General features: G+C 31.7%; 2 protein-coding genes across 2 annotated transcripts; one reads left to right on the top strand and one right to left on the bottom strand.

The window, feature by feature from the left end:
- Positions 1-1,235: 1,235 nt before the first annotated feature.
- Positions 1,236-3,731, top strand: LOC148609463 (uncharacterized). Its single transcript, XM_088540618.1, has 2 exons — positions 1,236-1,833; positions 2,128-3,731. The coding sequence occupies exons 1-2, from the start codon at positions 1,764-1,766 to the stop codon at positions 2,466-2,468; spliced, it is 411 nt and encodes a 136-aa protein (XP_088396744.1). The 5' UTR covers positions 1,236-1,763; the 3' UTR covers positions 2,469-3,731.
- A 3,767-nt stretch (positions 3,732-7,498) lies between these two features.
- On the bottom strand, positions 7,499-24,206 carry LOC148609462 (pyruvate dehydrogenase protein X component, mitochondrial-like). The gene is made up of 11 exons (XM_088596330.1): positions 24,035-24,206; positions 17,062-17,139; positions 16,173-16,273; positions 15,428-15,621; positions 13,254-13,358; positions 12,677-12,887; positions 11,205-11,280; positions 10,448-10,509; positions 9,912-10,070; positions 8,792-8,856; positions 7,499-8,472 (listed from the first exon to the last, which is right to left on the bottom strand). Exons 1-11 carry the CDS (start codon positions 24,171-24,173, stop codon positions 8,193-8,195), a joined length of 1,470 nt encoding a protein of 489 aa, XP_088452456.1. The 5' UTR covers positions 24,174-24,206; the 3' UTR covers positions 7,499-8,192.
- Positions 24,207-24,226: the final 20 nt, after the last annotated feature.

Raw genomic sequence — 24,226 nt, 5'->3', positions numbered from 1 at the left:
AAATTTTCTTGACAAAGAAATCTCATGTTTATACTGACATGTAACCATAAAAATTCCTCTAGGAAGATCTCATTATTGATAATAAAAAAAAATCTGTAACTATCACAAGAATAAATAGTTAAGTGCAAAAAGGAGACCTAGGAAAGATGAAATAAATGCTATTGCAGATAAATATGCTTGCATGTAGTAATTCTAAACAAAAAGCTCTAAAACTACTTGATTTTTTTGACAATATCAAGTGGTTTTTTTGCGCTCTCGTCGTTTAAATTGACCTACCATGAATAAAATTAAACATTGGCGTTACAAAATCGAAATAATATTTGGAGCAATTAAACGCATAAAAAGCTAAAGATTGAAGAGATCTTCGAAATTATTATTTGAATTTACATTTAGTTTAGATGCTAAGCACATTCCATACAATCTCTATGTTCAATGCAGCAAGTTCACTCATTATATGTATTTAAAAAGTCGTTTATTTGTAATTGTAAACTGAAAACTTAATTTAAACTTACTTTATAAATATGAAATAGGTTACATGAAACATTAGTCTATATATTAGATATTTTAATTATACTGGGCTTACAAAACATCATAAAATAATTATTTCAACTGAATAGCAATAAAAAATCGCTTAATGAACGATTACATGAAAAATAAAGATATCTATATGAATTTCTGAACCTTTTAACATATTAACAAAAAAACAGCGACTCCAAACACGAATATGTACATTAGGACAATTATAGAATCTTCGGGTATCGATTCTATCAATTAAACACAATGGAATATATGATTATGCCAACTAAGTACATGATCATAGAAATGGTAAATCTTATTACCTTTCTAAACATGTTGTATCACTAGAGATAGCATTATATGGTCATACCAACCATATTAGTATTCAAGTAAAGTTAGGAAGAACTAAGAAAGCATTTGATAAGTTTTTGAATGCCCTTAAAATTTTGTTTTATTGTATGTCGTAATGATACAAACTATTATCAATAAAAAATAAACTACAAAAATATAGATCAATGAAATTAATCAAGGTAGCACAGGGCTACCGTACCACCGTAAACCAGGAAGTTTTGGAGAGTAAAATAACCGCCGTGTACGTTCATTATATAACACTGCACTTTAATTCTAAACAAGGGTTAAAGGTATCACGATACTAACGACTTCTAAAGGAAGTTTTTGACTACAGTCTTTTTGTGGTTACCCTCATATGAAGGTTACATAATGAATTTTAAAATCATAATTTTGTGTCAAATTTTGCACTGAAATTTCGTATCAAAGTAATCATTGATTCCTTTATAATTGAGGATCAACCGCAGACATTAATGTCATGTAAAACATCAATTATTACTGCTTCAATTAATAATCATGTTTTACTAAGATAAATCGTTTTTTACTACAAAGTGTTTCCTGTTCACAGGTAAACTGCATTGTAATTTATTCATTTCATTCAATAAAAAATTGTAGCATGAAAATAATAACACGAATGATCTAGGTGATTGAAAATTAACCCCACTTTTGCGAACAAATTATGCATAATTATGCATATTAAACAAAAAATTATAAAGAATGGTGTAAAATTTTAATAACTACTCAGGAAATTGGACAAATGATTTGGCAGGTATAAAAGGGTGAGTTCTGAATTGCAAAATTCATTCAATGTAGAACTTTAGACCATAAAGGATCTCAATTGGAATTATCATTATATTAACATTGTATAAACATAGTGTTTGGATATACATAACCACATAATGGATATAAATATGTACAATACCTTTGCTGTTGCATTTGGATTTATCTTATTACTCACAAAATCAGAAGGTATGTTAAAAAAATATTTCTGTTATTTCTATTACTTCAGGTTGTTTCCATGGTATTGCTTTCCCATATGAGCTCAAAGAATAGATTGTAACATAAATAAAAACCATTTTGAAATCAATTATTTAGTGTTACTTATCTTTTCATTAGTGTAAACCTTCCAAGATGAAAAGTCACGACTATAGATAAGACATTATGCAGACAATGATCACAAATATTTTTGTTTTATAAATTTTGATAATGTATCTGCATCTTTTTAAATAAAATTTGCTAAATGCTTTATTCTTCTTATTCCAGGAATGAGCTATGGTGGCAGTCGTACAATTGAAGAACAGCCAAGGAAAGAATGTCCATACCTCAATTGCCCTTACCAACGTGTGGCTCCAAGATGTTTGGTGCCAACAGCTTACTGGTACGAGGGAAGGTTATGTCCAGGTTGCTATAGAAACGTCTGTTCTACTTATGCTTACTATCCAAATCAGTACAACAACCAGAACCAGTACCAGTCAAATAACCAATATAACTCACAAAATCAGTACCAATATCAGAATCAGTACCCAACACAAAACCCCGAACCCTACTACCCAACCAAATATCCAACACAAATACCAAGGAGAAGACGTTATTATCAGGATTGAGGTCAATGAAATTTTTTTGGAGTTGATTTTGATATTTGCTTGCAACCACAGCAATGCAACTTTACTTGTACAAGTCTGCATGGAATGTTTGTACTGGTTGATTTAACTACCTCTGATTTTGTGACAATCGTTGAGTGAATCAAGATAGACATGCATCTAGAATATGCCGTCTTTAGCAATGGTAACAGCTGAGAAATATATAAGAATGTGATTTTTTTTTTAAGAAAAACGAATGATCCTAGAAGGTTACAATGCTGTTAGAATGAATAGATGTCACATGAAGTGGTGTGATTGGTGTGTGGCGACCATAAACCAATAATCTGAAAGGTGGTCTCCTTTCTGCACCAACATGCGTGTTAGGCTATGCACGGGCTTGCGCTTACAAGACGAAATTAAGGAGTGAACTCTCAAGATGGAGTCCACACGGGAATAAGATTTTACCGAGAAAGATTTTGCTTATTAAAGCTTAGAAAAAATATATTCCTATAATAAAAGTTTAAACTTAAATTCGTTGTTTGTCATGAGATTGTGAAAAGCAAAACAAAGCAAGAAATGTCTTTCACTCAAAAAAAAAAACAACAACAAAAAAACACACACAATATCGTCAACATTGAAAATCAAAACGTTACCATTTATTTTGGAGTAAAATCCATACTGCACTAACCTGACTTTGATAAAAACTTTGATTAAAATGTATTTAATAACTTTTCTAATGTTAAATATTCAGCTCTTCTAAAACCTAACTCCACACTTTGGATTTCTACACGAAATCGTATGTTCTAACCGCAACCATGGAAGTCTAATATCTAGATATTATACTTCCTTGCCTAAAACATTTCAAATGCTTAACATTGAATGCTGTAAAAAAAAACCTACAAAACACAGTTTCTATCAAAGAGAAAAATTATTATCACCACAACAAAACATGTAGTAAAATATACTATTTGTTTTTCATTTTAAATTCAATATTGGCAAACATAGAACAAGACAAAACCTGCATGAGCTCGCCTGTCTAAGAATTCGTCGGAATACTGTGGGTATTAAAAATTTGTATTTCATAAACGAAGTTTAAAATTGTCAATCATGAGTATAACATAGAGTAACTGACCAAATATTAATTGCTAGACAAAAAAAAAAAAAAAAAAAAAAAAAAAAAAAAAAAAAAAAAAAAAGGTTTTATACAGCATCAATTAATTTCACTGTTCAACTTTAACACTCATTGAAACAGTAAACAAAATATTCAAATGCAATTAGAATGTTTAAAACTACTCGCGGTTTTGTAAATCCCCCTAAAATGCTAATCACAATGAGAGTAAAATGGTATTAAAGTTAAATTAGTTTAATCACCTTTCTTGACCTACATTACATAGAAAACTCTTAAACGTCTAGTTAAAAAATATTGAAATGACATAAACAATAAAAAGAGGGGCACAGAAACGAGATATATGAAATTTCCTGGTACGATTTTGAGATTTATTACAAAGCATCTGGTTTACCACACAATTATTATTTAAATCAAGTCTTAATTTATTCCAATTCGACATTAAGGAAAACGATTTTGAAGTATAAAATGTCAAAATTAAAACATTGATTTCTAAAAGATAAAATCAATCATATAATATGACATGACATGGGCACTTTGATGAAGTTTATAGAAATGACAAGAGTAATCAAAGGAACTAAGGTTATAGCGGTAATCAAAAGAATGTAATCCAAGGACAAACACCAGACATGGAAAACAGATATACACAACAAAGAACATAAAGTAACTAAAATCATACATACAAAGTAACAAAAGCAATTGAGCAACTCGGACTCCACTAAAAACTGGGAGAATGGACCAGGTGCACCGGTAGAGTAAGCGTCCTCTGCTTTTCTAGGAACACCCGCCGAGTTGCTCGTAAAAAGCCAAGTCCGGGGTAGACAAACGAGCAAAGGAAAACTATGACCCGTTGAATAAATCAGTTTTCATGGTGAAGATTTTTTTTCATATTCGTGTCGGATACACTTGAATCTTGTTTAAGAAATACTGCATCCGCCAAATTGTATCTTTCAAAGAGATTTAACTTTGACTTATATCTATTATATCTATGAAATGATAGAAAACTAAAATGTTCTTGTAAATTGTCCAATAAGCTACTTAAGTGCATCGGGTAATTGTGTCATTCAATTTAAGGAAGACCAAGTGTATTTTATGAAGTTAACTACATTGTATATTAGTCGCTTTTGGACATTGACAATATCGATCACATTTCTTCATGTTAAGGGTAGGTTATCAACATATGCTACCGAGTCATAATTCCCATTTTTTCCTATTCCCGCAATTGGCAGTTTTGCAATTGTCGCAAAATAATCTTCACATCATTGGTCAAATTTGTCAGAAATGTAGACCCATCGGTATGGAATTTGTACAACCACATTAAGAGTTGCATAAAAAATGTACAAATATACGATACATTCAAACCATTTTGTTTGTGGTCTGATAATAAGATAAAATTCTTTATTATTTTACTTCTATTCATTTTCACATTTCTGGACACTTCAAAAATGTGTTGAAGAGTTTAAATTTGGGTTACACCTGGTATAAATCAAATATTTTCACTTTGTATAAGTTTTGACAAAATATGGTCACAAGTTTCCCTACAACCTGTTTCATGTTCTAATTCATCAAAACATCAATACATCAAACGAAGTTTGACATCAGTGATTAATTTCAAATCGTGATTTTGCTTCAATATGTATGGAATATCTAATTACTTCACAAGATTTGGTAAAATCTGACAATTTAATGAACATTAATTTTGCAAAAAAAAACTGTACCAAACGAGTCAAACGGTTACTTGAAGTTCGTTCAGTGTGTGAATTGTGTCAAAAGAGCTAAATGATACATGCAAAACCGAATGTTAAAGGTCTTTACAGTCCGCCATGTAGTTTTAATTTTCTGAGGGTCTTTTTAACATAAAAGTGAGTGCTTCAAACTCTGTTCTTTGTAACCAGAAGTTTCATCTTGATCTCTTTTCGACTTCGCTTTCCTTTTTAAGCTCAACCGGTCCCTTAGAAGTATACAAATGTCTATGACATTTATTTTATAATATGAAAACCGGGTGGATAAATAAGATGCTCTCTATTGATTAAATGATTATTTTGGCAATAGTACTGTACAGTAAGGTCAGAAGTCCAGCTGAAGAAAGCTAAAAAGACTATTTCTGAGCAGATAAGCAATGTCTCTCTAGAGTCTCTAGTATGGACTTGATATCAACCTTACATTTTGATACTTGTTATTTTTCTAGCGTACATATAAAACACAAAGGAAGATTTGAATTTACACAAATTTACTCTTTGATTTGTAACGTGAAAAAAAATCAACCAATACAAGTATCTTAAAGTCTGTAATAAAAAAATCAGGCTTTATAACATCTTAACTTGCATGAAGAAATGATTATATAACAGTTTATATGAATAGTTGAAAGGTGATTATTTATTGTTTGTTAAATAATTTGACTTCGGAAAAAAATAATTCCGTTGCTTAAGCTTCACAAAAAAAAAACTGTTATATTGCACTGAAACATTAACATAGTTGTGGTTTTGTTTATTATATTTGGCTGTTCGTCGATGAGTTATTTCGTTTTTTTTTTATGTTTTCGGTTGTTTTTTTTAAGCAAATAGGCCTTCAAAAGTCCATCTTGGATCGAAGTCGTAGGACGATTTCTTTCTCTTTTTTTTGCCCATGAAGGGTAAAACATTTCTTTCACTGCTTTTTGACTTTACTTTTTAAGAACCGTATAGATAGAAAGTTTTAACTGGAAGAATATTCTTTTATTCCCAACATCAGATATTCATTCACGAGACCAAGGAATTAGTTGCAGGCCAACTGGTCTGTTCTTCTCTTCCTCATTTTTTGAGATATACCTTGAAATCAGTATCTTTAACCTGTCTTTGACAAATCAAAAATCTAAATCAAAACTCCATCTTAAATTTTGTGCAGGACATATTCGACAACGATGACCATATAAACCAAGTGATGACAAAAGCTCAAATGGCACTTTGGGTAAAGTGAGCTAAAAATACCAATAAACTTGGCTAATTGCTACCACATCTACCACATCCAACTGCAATCACCAAATAATAAATACAAGTTTCTTTCCTGAATCTGCCCTTGCATGACACTGTATACATGAGAAATGTATTACCTTGAGGTTTAAGACAATTTAAACAGGCCCTATTCAGATTCATCATTTATAGTTTAACCTTGACATTTCTGACATCTTTCCTGAAATATTTGACTGACACTTCAAAAACTGTAACCTTTTTACTAAGTTTTTTCTTCGTTTAATAGACCACAAGTACTTATCTTTTTGTGTACAACTGCACCTGTGGTGTCAATTCTATACAGTTATAAGGTAAAGTCAGAGATATTGTTTTTAATACAGAAATAATTTAGGTTGACAATGCAATTTTAGTTTTTTTTCATTATCACCTTTAAGAAGTTTCTGCACTTATTTGTACTTTATAGTTTTAGTTCGAGATAGCAATCCATACTCAACAGATTCTTTAGCTCCTAATTTTAAATAGGAGAAAAAAATATGTCAAGAGATTCGTATTGTAGTAGAATTGTAATATAAGCATCCAGAGTTCTATGTAACATCATACAACAAGATTAAATGACAAAAAAGATAAGTGTATGTCTAGTCCTGCAGTTATAAAATATCTACCTACATCCCTCTCAGCAGTTAACATTTTGTATTGGTGGACATAGGGTTAACAAGTGCTTTAAGGTCATAAGATATTTGGTATATGAGCCCAGCAAGGGTCATAAAACCTCTTGCAGCTTGGGGGTTTATCAAATACATAATGTGAAACATCTGACTTACTACCACCACAAAGCCAGGTAACCAAGTGGAAAACATGAATAAGTGAAAAAGTGTTATACAACTAACTGACAAAATTCATTAAACTAAAATGATGGTGGTTTTCTGGTAGCCATTTAAAATCTTGGTATGTAGTATTTGGTTTGATACATAAGTAAAATATAAACAAGTGTTACTGTTTTATTACATGAATAATAAATAAGATTAAAACAAGAATGCAAGCAAAACAAAACAGCTGATTTTACTAACAACTTCATTCACTCGTCTTTACTGCAGCATCTTCATATTAATTCTTCTTTTTTTCCTAATTGGAAATGCCCATGTAATCATAAAATGGGATGACATATGGTGTAGTATGACCATATAAAATTTAGAAAATTGGGTCACTATAAAAACTGGGTCACCATAAACATTTTGACTTCTATAGCTTGTTATCTTATGTTGCTTCATACAGAAAATAACAAACTATTCATCCATCTGTTTCATTTTTTCATGGTAAATATAAAATGAAACAATTAATTGATTTATTAAAAATCAAAAACTACAATCCATCATTGAAGATGTTTTAGTAAACAATGCATAAAATAAGGTTTCCAAAAAAAAAAACCTAAATGAATTTTCGGTAAACCTTTTTGTAACTGCATAATGGTTTCATACCCAAAGTTCTTTTTAACAAAAGGAGATTTTTTCATCTTTTAAAAAAAACTTCTTACAAAAGAATGTTCAAAGTAAGCAGTATCCTTTTTCATTCACAACTTGTTTCCTAAAAAAGCTGTTCCATTAATACATCTGAAAATTACTCTAAATATGATATAACATGTATTTCAGATTAAATCTTTAAATTAATACACACATCTCACAATACCTCAGCAGACTGACATTTCATTGACAAAGAACTTCCAACAATCATTATGCTAGGGTTTTCCATAATCTCTTTAAACACTTCTAAGAATTGTGACGCTTGAGTTTCATCAATAGCTTGACTATCATATGATAATGTTACAGTCATATTAGTTTGTGGTGTACCATCTTCCCCAGCAATCAGTCGAGATGATCCAATTGCCATGATGGCTGTCTGGGGTGGGTTGATTACAGCTGAAAACTCAGAGATTCCAAACATACCTAGATTTGATATCCTAGAAAATTAAAAATAAATTATAAAATTCTCACATTCCTGTTTCTGATATATATGAATGAATTAACTATTCATGTTCATGAATTTTTGTTGAAAAGCATAGAAAATTTGAGAGTTATTTTTACATGTTTTTTAAGCTAGTAAGTTGAAATGCTCATAGATAATTAAATCAATTTTGTCATTAATGTTATTTTATTGATTTACTTCAGAAATGGTACAAAATAAAAGTAATTTTGTAAAATTGCAAAGTATAAAAAATAACCATTGGATAAAAAGATGTTATTTTAATAGCACTGAAGGAGATTTTAATATCTACTTACGTAAAAGTGCCTCCTTGAAATTCATGCAGTTGTAATTTGCCTTCCCTTGCTCTTACAGCAAGACCCTGTTGAAAAAATGGAGACAGATTAGAAGGAATATAAATGACTGCTTTGTTTTATAAAATGGAAAACAACATATTCAAATTGGGCCTGTAATCAATAGTAGTCATGGCAACGATTGATTATTGTAAATTCAGAAATCATTGGCACTATTATTGAATTTTCAATATAACTTATTGTAAGATGTTTCTCTTAAATGTAAAAACCTAAAATCACAGTTTTTTAGGTTAAATAAAAACATTGCAAAAATTAATGTATGCAATTATTTCTGAATTTACAGTACCTTCAGCTGAAATGTACCAATGTATTACTCCTTCAGGCTTCAATCTATGCAAGCTTCATAAAAATTCATAAAGAGAAACCAAAGTTTTGCAAAGAAAAATAATCAAACAGTCTGACAAGCAAAATGGCCAGAAAGCTGACTTCAATAGTTCTGTAAGCAACAGCTTGCCCAGCTTCTACTTTCAGATAGCATTTGATGACACATTTATATTATGAAACTTTAGTAAGCTGGTGAACTGAGGGAGAGACAACTGAGGAAATTGGTTTATATGTAATAAAAAGTTGATGAAAAAATGTGATGAAAGTTTTTTGGAGAAGTCAGAAAAGAACTTCAACAATAATACCCTCTCCTTCAAAGTAGGCAACAATTAAGTGGCACTCCATATAAAAATCATGCAAAATGTGATACATGGTTGGAAAGCCTACATATTTTCATTTTTGATATTTTGTTCAAAATGTTATAGTAAACAGAAATTAACATGTGGCTTTATATATAATCATTGTTCCTAGGAGATAAAATTATATAGATTGCACAATAGAATACAAAATTAAGGGAGATAACTCTGTGAATAATAATCAAATACAATTAAACTGTTAGATTTTCAATGTAGATTAACTCCTAAGAGCAGGTGGATTGGAATGAATAATTATACATTTCATCATATAGACCTATAAAGCAACATGAAAACAAAAAATTTTTAAAATGTAGCCTTCACATATAGAATTTGCATGATTCTTACAAAGACTACTATTTAATAGTTTCAGCACAAAACCATACCTTAACTGTACTAGAAATATCATCAACAGCTAAATGAGCTGCATTCTGTACTATTGGAGTAATTAGACCTTGGTCTGTTGCTACAGCAACACATATATCAACATTACTCATCATCTTTATTTCATCGTTTTGGAAGACAGAGTTTATAGCTGGTACTCTCTGTAATAAAAATTGGAAAAAAGTTCAGCTGATTTGTACATCAGAATTATGTAATTGTAATGGCATCAATGAATTTGATTGTTATACAAAGAATGAAATTTTTTGTCCATGAAATTCATATTAGCATATCAGTTTTATCTAGCATGTGGTCTACAAGTCATTATACAAAATAACTTTGAAGTAGAGACAAAACAAATATTACAGGAAGATGTGATGCTCAGTTGACATCCTTAAAACCAACGTCACAGTCGATGTTAGTAATCTTGTTGTTGGAAATTGCTGATATTCTTTACTATAATGGCAATAACCCAAGACAGGAATTTATCATGCCGTAGGAACAATGGAGAAATATAGAGTTGCTGATAAAATAGAATTACCTGTAATGCTATTGCTGATGCTTTGATAATAAAATCATTCATTGACACTTTAGTACCTTCAGCTGAAAGACAGAAGACATCTTGTTAGTTTAAATGTTGATTCAAATACTCCATATTGTAATTGTCCAGTCAATCTAGTAAAAAAATGACCCTAATCTAATACTAATTGCATTCAGACAAAAGTACATGTTCAGTGTATATATAGGGTAAAGCCTTCACTATCATAGAGATTAGATATTCTGATTCAACTTTAAATTCGATTTTCTGAATTTACAGCACAAATGTACTTTGGATTGCATGCAATATGCTTACCATCCAACAATTCATACAACAAACATCATTAACAGACTTTTAGTCACTTTTAAAAAATCAAAATGGTTTTAGAAAAGGTATTACTAAAAAGTAAATCCAACAAAATAAATTGAAAAATACTAAAATGGTTTCAAAGGACATTGCAGGATCATTTAGATTCTGAAAAGAGATACAATTATCATTTTCACAAAAACTCTTAAAGTGTAAAATAAATAGTAAGTTATGATGTTACAATACTTTGATATACTATGGCATTATAACTTACAATAATTTTACAATTATGACTTCTGTGAAAAGGAGTGCTGGTGATCTTCTAATTAAAAAGGCAGATAAAAACAAACTAACTTGTATAACTTGACTGATCAAATATTGATATTGTTCTGAAAATACATATATATTAAGTTGAAGTTAAAATTCAGGATGAACCACGAACAGCAAAACTTACCAATTAATTGTTTCCTAAGTTTAGTGACCGCTCCTAGGTTGCTGTCTATAGTTATATATGAATGTGGTATTGTGGTCTGAAAAAAAGACATAGTTTGACTTACAATAAAATTAAGTCATAAATAAACCATAACTAAATACAGCATGCAATATACTTATAAACACATCCAACAATTACAGCCAACATCATAAACAGACTTTCAGTCACTTATAAAAAATCAAAACAGTGGAGCAGTAGAGATGTAATATTTTTTACCATAACTGGATTGAGGTGAGCATGGTATTTATTCATAAGCCTGCACACTGCCTCCATAATATATTTTCTTCAACTAAAGACTCAAGTCCCTCAACAATTTTGCACAACAATGACTGATCACTGATACATATAAAAGCAATAAATGGTGACCTATCTAGTCACAGTTTTGTTATATAAAATGAGAGTAACTGATTCATCTAAATTTTTCAGAGGAACAAATATCACATCATAACTTTTAATTAAAAACCACCCCTCCACCAAAAAAAAAACAAACATATTTTTTTTTAAATTATAACCTTTATCGAATCTAAGTTAAACAGGAAAAAAACACAATCTTTCAGTACAATATACGAACTGATCAGCAATAATCACACAATGTAAAAAACAAGTTAACACTGGAGAACACACTGTTTGAAAGATCAATGATCATTTACTGATTATAATAGTTGAACATATTGGTTTAGGTACTGTAGGCTAATGGTTTAGGTACTGTATGCTAATGGTTTAGGTATTGTAGGCTAATGGTTTAGGTACTGTAGGCTAATGGTTTAGGCACATGGTTTAGGCACTGTAGTCTTATGGTTAATTGATTGATTGATTGTTGGGGCTTAATGCCTGAGCAGCAATATTTCAGCTATATTCAGGCAATGTACATGACATGGATGATAAAATGAACATGAAATGATGATGAAATGAAAAATGGGATGAGACACAAGAATATTGGGGTCTACAAATTTTGATTGCCACTGGAAATAGGGAGAGGTGGGTAGGGTCAGGCAATTAAGCCTCCTGTGGTGGAGCCCTATGGTTCCTACTCCGGGAGAATACCGCAGAAGGGTTCTTTAACGTGCAAGGAACGAGGCATCTTTCCCAGCATAGTGCACAACTATGGTTTGCGGTCAGGGTTTCAGTATTATGGCCTGACGACCCCAGCATGTAACACGCCAAGGGTACCCCATTCCACCACCTGGGGCACACAATCCAGTTACTCTGTGGGCAGAATGCCCTAGCCTCCGGCTAGGGTTCTAAGCACTATTTAGTTGCCTCTTACGACAAGCTTAGCGCCGCTGCAGGACTATTCTTTTGACACCTGGACCCGCATAGGGGGTCTTATGGTACTGTAGGCTAATGGTTTAGGCACTTTAGACTAATGTTCTACTGCACTGGCAACCAACACTTCAAATTGTACATGTATATCTAACAATTAAAAATGTTACCTTAGACTGTGTTAAACGTTTGGCTATAGTTCGTCTCATATTAGTTAATGGGATATCAGTAAATTCCTCTTCCTCCCCAGGGATAATCACTGACTGGGGCATTGCAGTACTGGGAGGGGCAGGTGATTCTCCAGTTATAGGGGTACTTGCAGGTGCTACTGACAGATCTTGTTTCTTCAACTTGTTTGATTCAACATGCTTTAGAACATCGCTAAAATATAATGCCCACATGATTATTTCATTATGTCTTCTTTTAGATCTTAGAAAATTAGAACTTATGCCTCAAAAGAAAGTATTCATATTTGTAAAAAGAATTATTATACCATGAAGGTCAGCACTTGTCACGTTTTCTCTTTGTTGATTTTATTTCAATTCAAGTCAGTCTAACAGAAAAAAATTTAGACAAAATACAAAATATTTTTTTTATCAATAAGACATTGAAACCTTATCACAACAGAAACTAACACACCAATGTCTTATTGTCTTACCCCAAAGCTACAAATCATAACAATCTATCACAAGATACTAGTTAACTGTGTGGTTAGGGAATAAATATGTCAATTAATCCAGTACTTACCCTTTCAACAATCTACCATGAGGTCCAGATGGAGTCACTTGTAATGTTGTCAGATTGTACTCCTCTAAAAGCTTCCTTACTGATGGACCAATAGCTGATTGTACTCTGAAACATAGGGTAAAAATTAATATAAATTTCTAGAAATAATATATAAGTATCATATATTTTTAAAAATTGTGATCTAGGACCAATGCATTTTTAAGATAAAAAAAATATCAATATATATCCTCAGTGCATTTGTGCTGTAAACTCAGAAAATGATCTTTTTTTTCAAAATTTGTGTTGGCTAAAGGGGGACAAATCTATTTTCTTCTAACAGTAAGGATTTATACTAAAAGACAATTGCTTATTATGATTCACTTAATACACCACTCCTTCTAAATACCAAAAATTAAAAAATTCAAGGCCTAGTACTAAACTATACTGTCATGAAGACTAACAGGTATATGCAAATGAGATTCTATGAATAGAAAAAAATATCTTTTTGCATTTAACATTTTTTTTTCACCATTCAACCCTTATGCCTGAGTTAAATCAATTTATATTAAAAGCAAATGAAATTATTAACCCTTTGATCCAAGATTTTTTATTGTTTTATTATATGCTCCACAAAAGAAGTTTGGGGGTTTATAGGTTTCACCCTGTCTGTCTGTCCATACTATTCTCTTAGTAGCTTGCTGCTTTGATATGAAACTTTGTAAGATGTAATATAACCACATGGATATGTGCATACTGTCAGGAATTTATGTTTGGACAAAAAAATAGTAGAAATGATGGCTGTTGAACTTATGGGTTAAGTCCCATTTTGGACATTGTCTAGTTTAAACAGTAGTAAAGTACCAGTTTTGATGGTTTTCATGGATAGTCTAGAACCACAAAATAAAAACACAAAATATCCCTACAAAATCAAATAAAACAACTTGAATTTTCATCATTCAAGTCTCTTTTGGGCAGAAGCCATATTGAGCAACAGACATCCTATTTTTTCTTAAAGATTGTAAATCAGAGATTTTTCATACATTTATCACTTGATTTGAAAAATAAAGAAATATTCAACCAACTCTCGTCATTTTTCCCACTAATCTTTCAGTGGTAATGAAAGCATGTGGTGCTAAAACTGTCAAGTATTACGAATCAGTCGGTGTTCGTAATTATTTATTTATTGATTGAACTTCTCAACTGTTTTCTGATGTGAAGAAAAAGTCTGAGAGATACAATGTTTTGTTTACCTTGTTAGAACCTCATTTATTTTTTGACACATTCAATATTTTTGTAACAGACTAGTATGTGATGAAATAACAAAAATTCCAATATTTATCGCGCTACAATTCTAACAAATAGGCTTCTGGAACAGGGTTATGTTGCTACAAGGTTAAAGTCATCACTACAGAAGTTTTATGGTCGTCATCATGATCTCGTGGATCGTTATGGTGTATCCATCTGCAACATGAAAACTGCTTTATTCAACGGGTCATAGTTTTCCTTTCCTCATTTTTCTACCCCGGACTTGACTTTTTATGAGCAACTCGGCGAGTGTTTCTAGAAAAGCAGAGGACGCTTACCCTACTGGTGCACCTGGTCCATGCTCCCAGTTTTTAGTGGAGTCTGAGTTGCTCATTTGCTTTTGTTACATTGTATGTATGATTTTAGTTACTTTATGTTCTTTGTTGTGTATGTCTGTTTTCCATGCCTGGTCTTTGTCCCTGGATTACATTCTTTTGATTACCGCTATTACCTTGGTTCCCTTGATTACTCTTAATAGGACTACAAAAAATAAGTTTGTTTTAAATTTTATTCTCAATCTGAGCATGTAAAAGACCAACACAAACATCCAATTTCAAGTCTAAACTCTGTTAAAAGTGACCAACATGGGCTGTCAATATTTCCAGAGCCTTGTTTAACACCCTGAAGTCCCCCTTTCTATGTAGTTTTATCAAAGTAAGTTAAGAAATTTAAGAGAAGCTGCACTAACAAGACCTGTGGACAGATGAATGGACAGACTTAGTTTGCAATAGTCACTATAAAATTTTACTACATACAATTCTATAATTAAAACACACTTTCACATAGTAGCCAATTCTAATAGGGGCAAGAATAAGATTGCCATGTTAAATTTATAAAATAAAATATCAAATATATTGCATTTAGTGTTCAAATAGTAGTTCAAAACATACTGCGATATTTCTGTTGCTGTCTGTTGAGAACTAGTCGGGGCTTGAGTAGGCGGACTAGGAGTAGGTGGAGTTGAATCTGATGTGGGTGTGTCAAAAGATGTATCTGGTACCTCAGCAGACTGCCAATCATCACCTTCTTCCACCATAACAGCTATCATTGTACCTATCTTTATATCAGCTGTGTTCTCAGCTTTCTGTTTAACACAAAACAAAAACAAAAAAAATAAAGATAAGAAAAAAGTCATGTATTATTGAATTTTGAATGGAAATTTCAAATCATTTTTTTTTCTAAAAATTTCATTTTGATCAAGAACTGAGTTGTCAATTTACTAAGATATATTAAGTCTATGTTTTCAGATAAATCTACTTTATTCACTTGCTACAACTGTATCATTATTTTTCTGTCAATATTCAATGCTATCAAAGAGACTTATAAAGTTTTATATTATCAAAAGCTATTTGTGATGTATAGATAAAAATGGCAAAATATGACTGCAAGTATTAAGTATGGCAATGCGTCATTATTCATGAGTAAGTTCTTTCACAATTATTTATTTTCTAATTAGGGTGTATAAATTTAATTTTGAGGATATTTAATTTCTCAACTTACACTCTGTCATATATTTGCAGCAATAAATTTTGCAGTTTTTTTCTTGCTCAAAAAATTAACAGAAATAACTTGTCCACAAAAATAAGTGGGCTAACAGAGATTTATAATATGTTCTGCATTTGACTTTATAACTACCAAAATTTTTGCTAAGATTCCCTCTTCATCAACCTCCATGCTGACAACTGCCTTATCTGTCTGTATCTCACATAATACATCACCAGGTACAACAGCATCTCCTGTAAAATAATGTCATTACCAAGAAAATATGATAAAGTGAAACCTGACACAGGATATCTCATGGTCCAACAGCATCTCCTACGAATTATTGTCAGTACCAAGAAAATTTGATAAAGTGAAACCTAACACAGGATACCTCAACAGCATCTCCTACAAAATAATGTCATTACCAAGAAAATATACCAGTTATTACCAGTAAGTGGAACCTGACACAGTACATCTCAAGGTACAACAACATCTCCTACAAAATAATGTCACTACCAATAAAACATTATAAAGTTAAATCTGTCCAAACTGAACCCTTAATAAATTGAAAACCTGTCTGTTTAAGCAAAACATCTATTTAAGTCTGTTTACATTTGTTTCAACACATTCTGAACCTCTATAAACTATTTAAGTCCGTTTACATTTGTTTCAACATGTTCTGAACCTCTATAAACTATTTAAGTCTGCTTACATTTGTTTCAACACATTCTGAACCTCTATAAACTATTTACTGTCTAAATGAACAGTGATAGTCGAAAGAGGCATTGGTTTGACAGATATCCTTTTATGAAATAAAAAACAAAAAACAGAAATTATCATTTACAAATTTGCAATACATGCATAAGAACAATGTGATACATACACATGTATAATGTAGGCATAGGATACTTACTGAAGAAAAGCTTGTATTTTAAGGTTATTTCTGAGTGACAAAAAAATCACACTGACAAAATTGAAAGTTCACTTTTTGCTTTTAAATCCATACACAGGTGTATTAAAACTACAATTAAATTTACTGTACCTTCTTTTTTTAGCCACTTGACAATAGTACCTTCTGTCATGGTAGGTGACAATGCAGGCATAAGGATTGGTGTTGATGCTGAAATATAAATGTAAGAAAAAGTCTTAATATCATATTTCAGACCATGTAACAGACTTGAACACTAAAATCACAACAGACCTTCTTGTGTAAACTGCAGGGTAGTTCATATTATGAGCATGGCTAACATACTTGGGACAGAACAAACAAGTTTTCCGGAAGTAGGGAAAATTTGTTTGTTCTGTCCCAAGTCCTACCTCTGGGAAGTATGTGTAACACATGCAGGGAAGGGTCTATTGAGAAATTGTTACCATTAACGTCATTAATTTTATAAGTATATTATCATGCTGAACATAAGCAAGGGTCTAAACAATTAATAGAATTTCAGAGGGTCATACCCCATTACTCAAGTTAAAGTTGATAATGTTATAATAATTATAATAAATTTAAGGACTGGCCCTTAGAATCTACATATGTAAGTCATCAACAAAATCACAGTCTGAGTCACTGAACAGTTCTAATGAATAAAAATCTGATAGTCAAGATATCACTGACATTAACAAGAAATGAAAGACAATATCAATGTACATTGCAAGTGACACCTTGTGGTACAATTTCAAAGAAGTCCATTTACATACATGTACTTATGGAAAATGCTAGTTTCTGGTCCCTTTTTGATCGCTTACTCCTGCAGAGTTTACAAACCTTCAAAATCAATTAAACAATGACCTTTGTGGTACATTGTATAGAATATTGTGGAATAATATCATAAATATGCATAAATCAGGGTTCTTCATGAGCTGTTTTAGTGTGACATCCTGAAAATTGGCAGCAATTTCTGGCAACATATTTTGAAGGCCAGAGTAATACATGTACCGGTACATGATATACTAAACGCTAAAAAAGGAAACTGGAAAACTTAAAAAGTCAGGGAAAAATTGCATTTAATGAAATAAATATCATAAATGTAACAAAACCCAAAAACAATCAAATGAACAATTGTCAATTGATTGTGTCGGCAAAAATTGTGCCAGAAAATTTTCCTCCATGGATAAATTTTAATGTGAGATCAGAAATCCCTGATATTTGCTTTAACTGGAGTTATATTCTTTTATATAAGGAGTTCAATTTTATGAAATAAAACTCAGTGGATTATGACCAAATTTGATAACCAGTATCCTTAGAGTATTTTCTTCAAAAATTGTGCCTATCACAAAGATCAAGCATAAAACATAGCGGCCATTGCAACATGTATTTTAAGACCACAGGAGACAAATCACAAATATTTACATATAGAAAACCATAAGAGATATCGAAAAATGTGATTTTTTTGTCTTCAGGTTGCACATATTCCATCTTAAAATGGTCTTTTGCTCAGGGATTTTTCAATTTTTGAATGAGATAAATAATGTGAGAGAAATCTTTCAATGCAAGAGTGTTTAGTCTCAGAGCTAACAGGTCTATTTCCATGGATCTCATGCCATCTTGATCTTGTTTAAACAAACATGTATATGTAAAACATAATATTATCCAGAGAAATCTTATCCTGTGGAAATTATTTCACATTAATTTTATTCCGGAAGATATTATTTCCCTACGAAAAAATGTCCACACCTATCAAATTGTTTCCACCACTTGAATAATAATATTTACTATAATTTATTACTACAGTATTAAATATTATCCTGAACAGAGTTTAAATGTACAAATGTACATCTAGTATGGACTCTATTGCTTACACACTTACATTGTATAAAAATGTACCTACAATGTACTTGAAATGAGTTGAAAGCTTGAAAATCTCTTCAAGGAATAACAGAATATTGCCTTCATGTCCTTGTACTAAAATAACCCAAAGACATACAGTATATACAAACTATCTCTGAATCAGGAAGTAGTACATGTAGTTGTACAAAAACTATCATGAATATGTAACACGAGAGAATGGTTCACATCATGTCCTTGAAATATGTAAGAGAAGAGAATGGTTCACATCATGCCCTTGAAATATGTAACAGGAGAGAATGGTTCACATCATGCCCTTGAACTAAAGTATAAAGTAACCCAATGACATTGAATTGAGATACTACACAAAGTCCCTAAACCAAGAAATAGCAGTTGTGTAAAAAAATGTCATGAATTCATGTATATAACAGGATAGCATGATTTACTTTACCATGTTTACAACCTTACGCTACCACTACCCAGGGTTTTTTTTTCAGGATTTCGAAAGCTTTAGTCACTTTCACTTGAGAAAATGAGGACCTCTTCAATGGTATATTTTTTAAAGTAGTATTTGCATCTGACATTAGACATTACAGTATCATCTGTTATTTACAGCACTGTGTAAATCTTAAATGTACATTGCATATGAATAAAGCACATTATTTTTTTTCACTATCATGCCACCATGTTTCCCAGACAATCCAAAGAGCATACCTGAGATTTAATAAAAACATAAACTCTGTTGCCTTTAAGAATCATAAAAAATAGAAATCGTTGTACACATTAATACTTAATCAGGGGCTATATATTCTGAACATCACTGACTTAATTTTAAATGTCTTTAATATTGAAAAAATTTCAGTATTTTTTGCATGGTCACCCTTAGTAGAAACACCAAAAAACATCTAGCAGAGTGTACATGCATTGAACAGATATAAATATTTTCAATTAAGTATTTCCTCTATGGTGCCTCTTGAGATTCTATTTTTAGCACAATTTCAAGTGTGTTATTGAGATCAAGACAAAGTTGATGACAAATTTATGTCATTATTTTACAGTTACGTGTATATTTAGTTTTGGCCTCTAAGGAGTTCATTGATTGCATAAATGATATATTCAAGATCATAAATATTGCCGACATGCAACTACATACTGTAGTGATACCAGGGTAGTGACCAACTTACCAAGATTTGGTTTACACTCAAGTTTGATGTACAAAAATAAATGATAAATAACTTTCTCTGTCATTTTGATACAAAGTTAACAAGAAGTAAAAGAATTTTGCCAGCAGAAATTTTCATCAGCATTTGAACTTAAGAGACCTTTAACCGTGAGCATTCAGGTCATGCTCGAGCAAATGTCAAATGATCAACATTTACTCCACGTGCCTGATTAGAGTAATTGGCAAATTAGGTTTTGTTGACACCTGATGAGAGTTGTAATTATATTGGGGTAATAAAATTGTCACTTTCGCCACTTGAACTATTGTTGTGCTTGTAACTCATGTTTTTTTGTACATGTACTTTCAATAATTTCAGGTGACAAAATATGAATATATTATTTTTTGTCATTCTGAAAAGTTTTTCAATGAAAATAACGAAAATGACTAGCGCTAGAAAAATCACTGGCTATCCTGTGCCACTGTCACTGAATTACTGTCTGATTTCTATTTTTATATTTTCGTGGACACATAAATGGACTTCCAAATGACAATTTTATTTCAATTGCACTACACCATATAATGTCATCACTTGCATATTTCTGTTGTTTTCTTACAGACGTAGGATTTATTTTTTGTTTTCTGATTCATCTAAAATAATGGATTTTTTTAATCACCTTTTCTATGAATTTAGATCATCCAAAAATAAATTTTAGTTGAAATTATCATAAACAAGAAGCTCCCAGGAACCTGAATTGCTCACCTGTTAAAATTTGTCTTTCAAGGGTAATAAATTTAACAAGAAAATGTCCAACAATTTTGACTCAAGAAGACTTTGGTAGGACTTATCATAAGGATCATTTCAGCAACTGAAAGTTTCTTTCTATCTATTATAGGTTTCAAGATATTGGCTGAAACTGTAAAAAAATTATAATTTTTCATCTTTCAAGGACAATTACTCTTACAAGGAGTCACCTGACAACTTTGATCCATGAAGACTTTTGAAGGCCTTATAATAAGGATCATTTCAGCAATTGAAAGAGTTTGGCTAAACCTAACAGTTTTGAGATATGTGTGAAAAACTACTGTCTGACCCCTATGTTCTATTTTTAGTAATGGCTGCCATGTTTTTTGACAAATCAAAAATCCCCATATCACTTATATGCAGGATACAACAATGAACACTCATACCAAGTTTGGTCTCAATTGGTCAAATAGTGCCAGAGGAGAAGATTTTTGAAAGAAATAACATTAAAAATAGCAAAAAATCGTTGAAAAAGGGCAATAACTCCGACATGGGTTAATGGATTAAAACCAAAACATGACCATAGATAGATCTCATCATGCTGAATACTTTTCCACATGTCAGAACTTAGCTAAACGTAATGGTTTTGGAGATATATTCAAAAATCTACTGTTTGACAACTATGTTCTATTTTTAGTAATGGCAGTCATGTTTTTCGACAAATCAAAAAATCCCCACATCATTTCTATGCAGGATATCCCAAGAAATATTCATACCACGTTTGGTTTCAATTGGTCGAGTAGTGTCAGAGAAGAAGATTTTTTAAAGAAATAACATTAAAAAATAGCAAAAATCGTTTAAAAAGGGCAATAACTCCAACATGGGTTAACAGATTAAAGCAAAACTAGACCAGTGATAGATTTCATCATGCTGAACACTTTCACCCCTGTCAGAATTTAGGTAAACCTAATGGTTTTGGAGATACATTCAAAATTCTACTGTCTGACACCTATGTTCTATTTTTAGTAACGGCTGCCATGTTTTTCGATGAATCAAAAATCCTCACATCAGTTCTATGCAGAATATCCCATGAAAACATTCATACCAAGTTTGGTTTCAATTAGTCAAGTAGTGTCAGAGAAGATTTTCGAAAGAAATAACATTAAAAGTAGCAAAAATCATTGAAAAAGGGCAATAACTCCAACATGGGTTAATGGATTAAAACCAAAACAGGACAAGAGATAGATCTCATCATGCTGAACACTTTTATCCATGTCATAAATTAGCTAAACCTAACAGTTTTGGAGATATATTCAAAAATCTACTGTCTGACACCTATGTTCTATTTTTAGTAATGGCTGCCATGTTTTTCGACGAATCAAAAATCACCATAATAGTTCTATGCAGAATATCCCAAAAAACATTCATACCAAGTTTGGTTTCAATTGGTCAAGAAGTGCCAGAGGAGAAGATTTTTGAAAGAAATAACATTAAAAATAGCAAAAAATCGTTGAAAAAGGGCAATAACTCCAACATGGGTTAATGGATTAAAACCAAAACATGACAAGAGATAGATCTCATCATGCTGAACACTTTCATCCATGTCATAATTTAGCTAAACCTGACGGTTTTGGATATATATTCAAAAATCTACTGTCTGACCTCTATGTTCTATTTTTAGTAACGGCAGCCATGTTTTTCAACAAATCAAAAATCCCACATCAGTTCTATGCAGGATATCCCAAGAAACATTTATACCAAGTTTGCTTCTAATCAGTCAAGTAGTTTCAGAGGAGAAGAGTTTTGTATAATTGTTAACGACAATGATGGACAACGATGACAGATGACGACGACGACGGACGCCAAGTGATGACAACAGCTCAATGGCTTTTGGCAAGGTGAGCTAAAAATCAAAGTGTTATCTGGCAGTTGAAGTATCTAATGTTTATAAGTCACATGACTTTGAACAGGAATCCCTGTCAAATATAGAAATATATACATGTAGAACAGTTAGCCAGCACTCCACAATTTAGTTTAGTTTCCCACTTTTGGCTAGGAATGAAAAATGACATAAATGGAAACCGGTGGTTGCTATAGTGATTAAAAATGAAGAATCTATTGTTGATAGAACATTTTCTGAAAAAAGGGGACTTTTAAAAGTATTTTGCAATGATTTATATATTTTCAATGTTGAAGGGGCTTTGTTTCAATGACAATTTGACTTCATTGTGAAAGTGAAAGTAAGTCAATTTTTCACCATGCTAAATTTAATAAGTGGATTACGAAGTGAAATAGCTCAAAATCTAACCAGCGATGCCCATATGAGGAAGGGGTTTTTGAAGGAAAAAGTTCGAACAGTTTCAGGAGATGAAATAAAAATTTCAGATATTTTGCAGGAAATTTGATATTTTTAAACCTGATTTTATGAACTTTTGCAAGTTTTCGCATATTTTTGCATGATTTCTATGGTAACCCTATATAATTTTTTTCCAGAAAATTTTTACTGCATCCTGAAGGCCTTGGCTAGAGCTATTTCTAGATATATAGATTTACAGATGCTTGACATTTTTTAAAGTGATAAATATAACTCTTAAAGGGAGACGGATCAACTTGGGGAAGGATCGACTTGGGGACTGATAAACTTGAGGATGGTAAAGTAACTGGACATATAAACCTGCTACCATATCAATATATATCTATATATATATATATACAAACGTCTCAGAATGTGACAACTCATGTCACTACACTGCTTCAATTTGATAGAGGGCAGATAATTAAAACGTATAGAAAGGTCTGAAAAATTCCCAACGTTGTCAGATCTGTCAAATTTGTAATGCAAATATTTGGTCGTTCCCTGCATGGGACTCGAACTCGTACCACTGTGATATCTATGGCAACACCGCCTGCACGAAGTCCAGCGCCCTACAGTATAGACCATTCACTAGCCAGCTAGGCTATATTTATAAATGGAGAAAAAATTCAGGTATCCAGATTTAATGCAACAAAGGTGATAATTCTTATATCCACGAATATATGTGACACTGCCATAATCCCTTTTAGGATTCAGCGCCAAATCCCAAAAGCCTTGAAAAGGGATTACCACTGACGATCAAAGTTCAAACCCAATACTTCTCAATGATAGGCAAAGGACAACATTCAGCTATTTTCTTTCTTTCAATCGAGTGGATTAACTGATTATTTCAAACTACTACCTACTACCACGCAGGAAGGCTGTCCTTACTATATACTACTAATTATGATGTTCAAGGACAATATAACTTCGTCACATTTCAGTTATTTCATTTAAAAGAAAACTATGTTACCTTGGTCTTGGCATTTTGTGAAAAAGTTTCTGTTTGAGGCTAAATGTTGGTGTCTAAATATATGCGGTTCTTTAAAAGATGAAGTCACAATCTTAGTCGAAAATCGTCTGCATAGTCTGACAAGACCAGAAGCCGCCATGACAGATGACCTAAGTCAAGGAAAAGTTTCCTCCAAGGGCTCTATTACATCAA

This window comes from Perna viridis, chromosome 8 (genome assembly GCF_037379345.1).
Source record: "Perna viridis isolate PV_CMFRI_1.1 ecotype Kerala chromosome 8, ASM3737934v1, whole genome shotgun sequence".
Classification (NCBI taxonomy): domain Eukaryota; kingdom Metazoa; phylum Mollusca; class Bivalvia; order Mytilida; family Mytilidae; genus Perna; species Perna viridis.
The sequence above is the reverse complement of the archived record's forward strand: the minus strand, read 5'-3'. Positions and strand labels throughout refer to the sequence as shown.

Excerpts from the sequence above, each read along its gene's own strand:
- LOC148609463 (XM_088540618.1), top strand. The coding sequence starts at position 1,764 with ATGGATATAAATATGTACAATACCTTTGCTGTTGCATTTGGATTTATC. Across the intron at positions 1,834-2,127 it reads ATTACTCACAAAATCAGAAG|GAATGAGCTATGGTGGCAGT; the intron begins GTATGTTAAAAA and ends TTCTTATTCCAG.
- LOC148609462 (XM_088596330.1), bottom strand. The coding sequence starts at position 24,173 with ATGGCGGCTTCTGGTCTTGTCAGACTATGCAGACGATTTTCGACTAAG. Across the intron at positions 16,274-17,061 it reads CAAGTGGCTAAAAAAAGAAG|GAGATGCTGTTGTACCTGGT; the intron begins GTACAGTAAATT and ends ATTATTTTACAG. Across the intron at positions 13,359-15,427 it reads ACAGCAACAGAAATATCGCA|AGTACAATCAGCTATTGGTC; the intron begins GTATGTTTTGAA and ends CCTATGTTTCAG.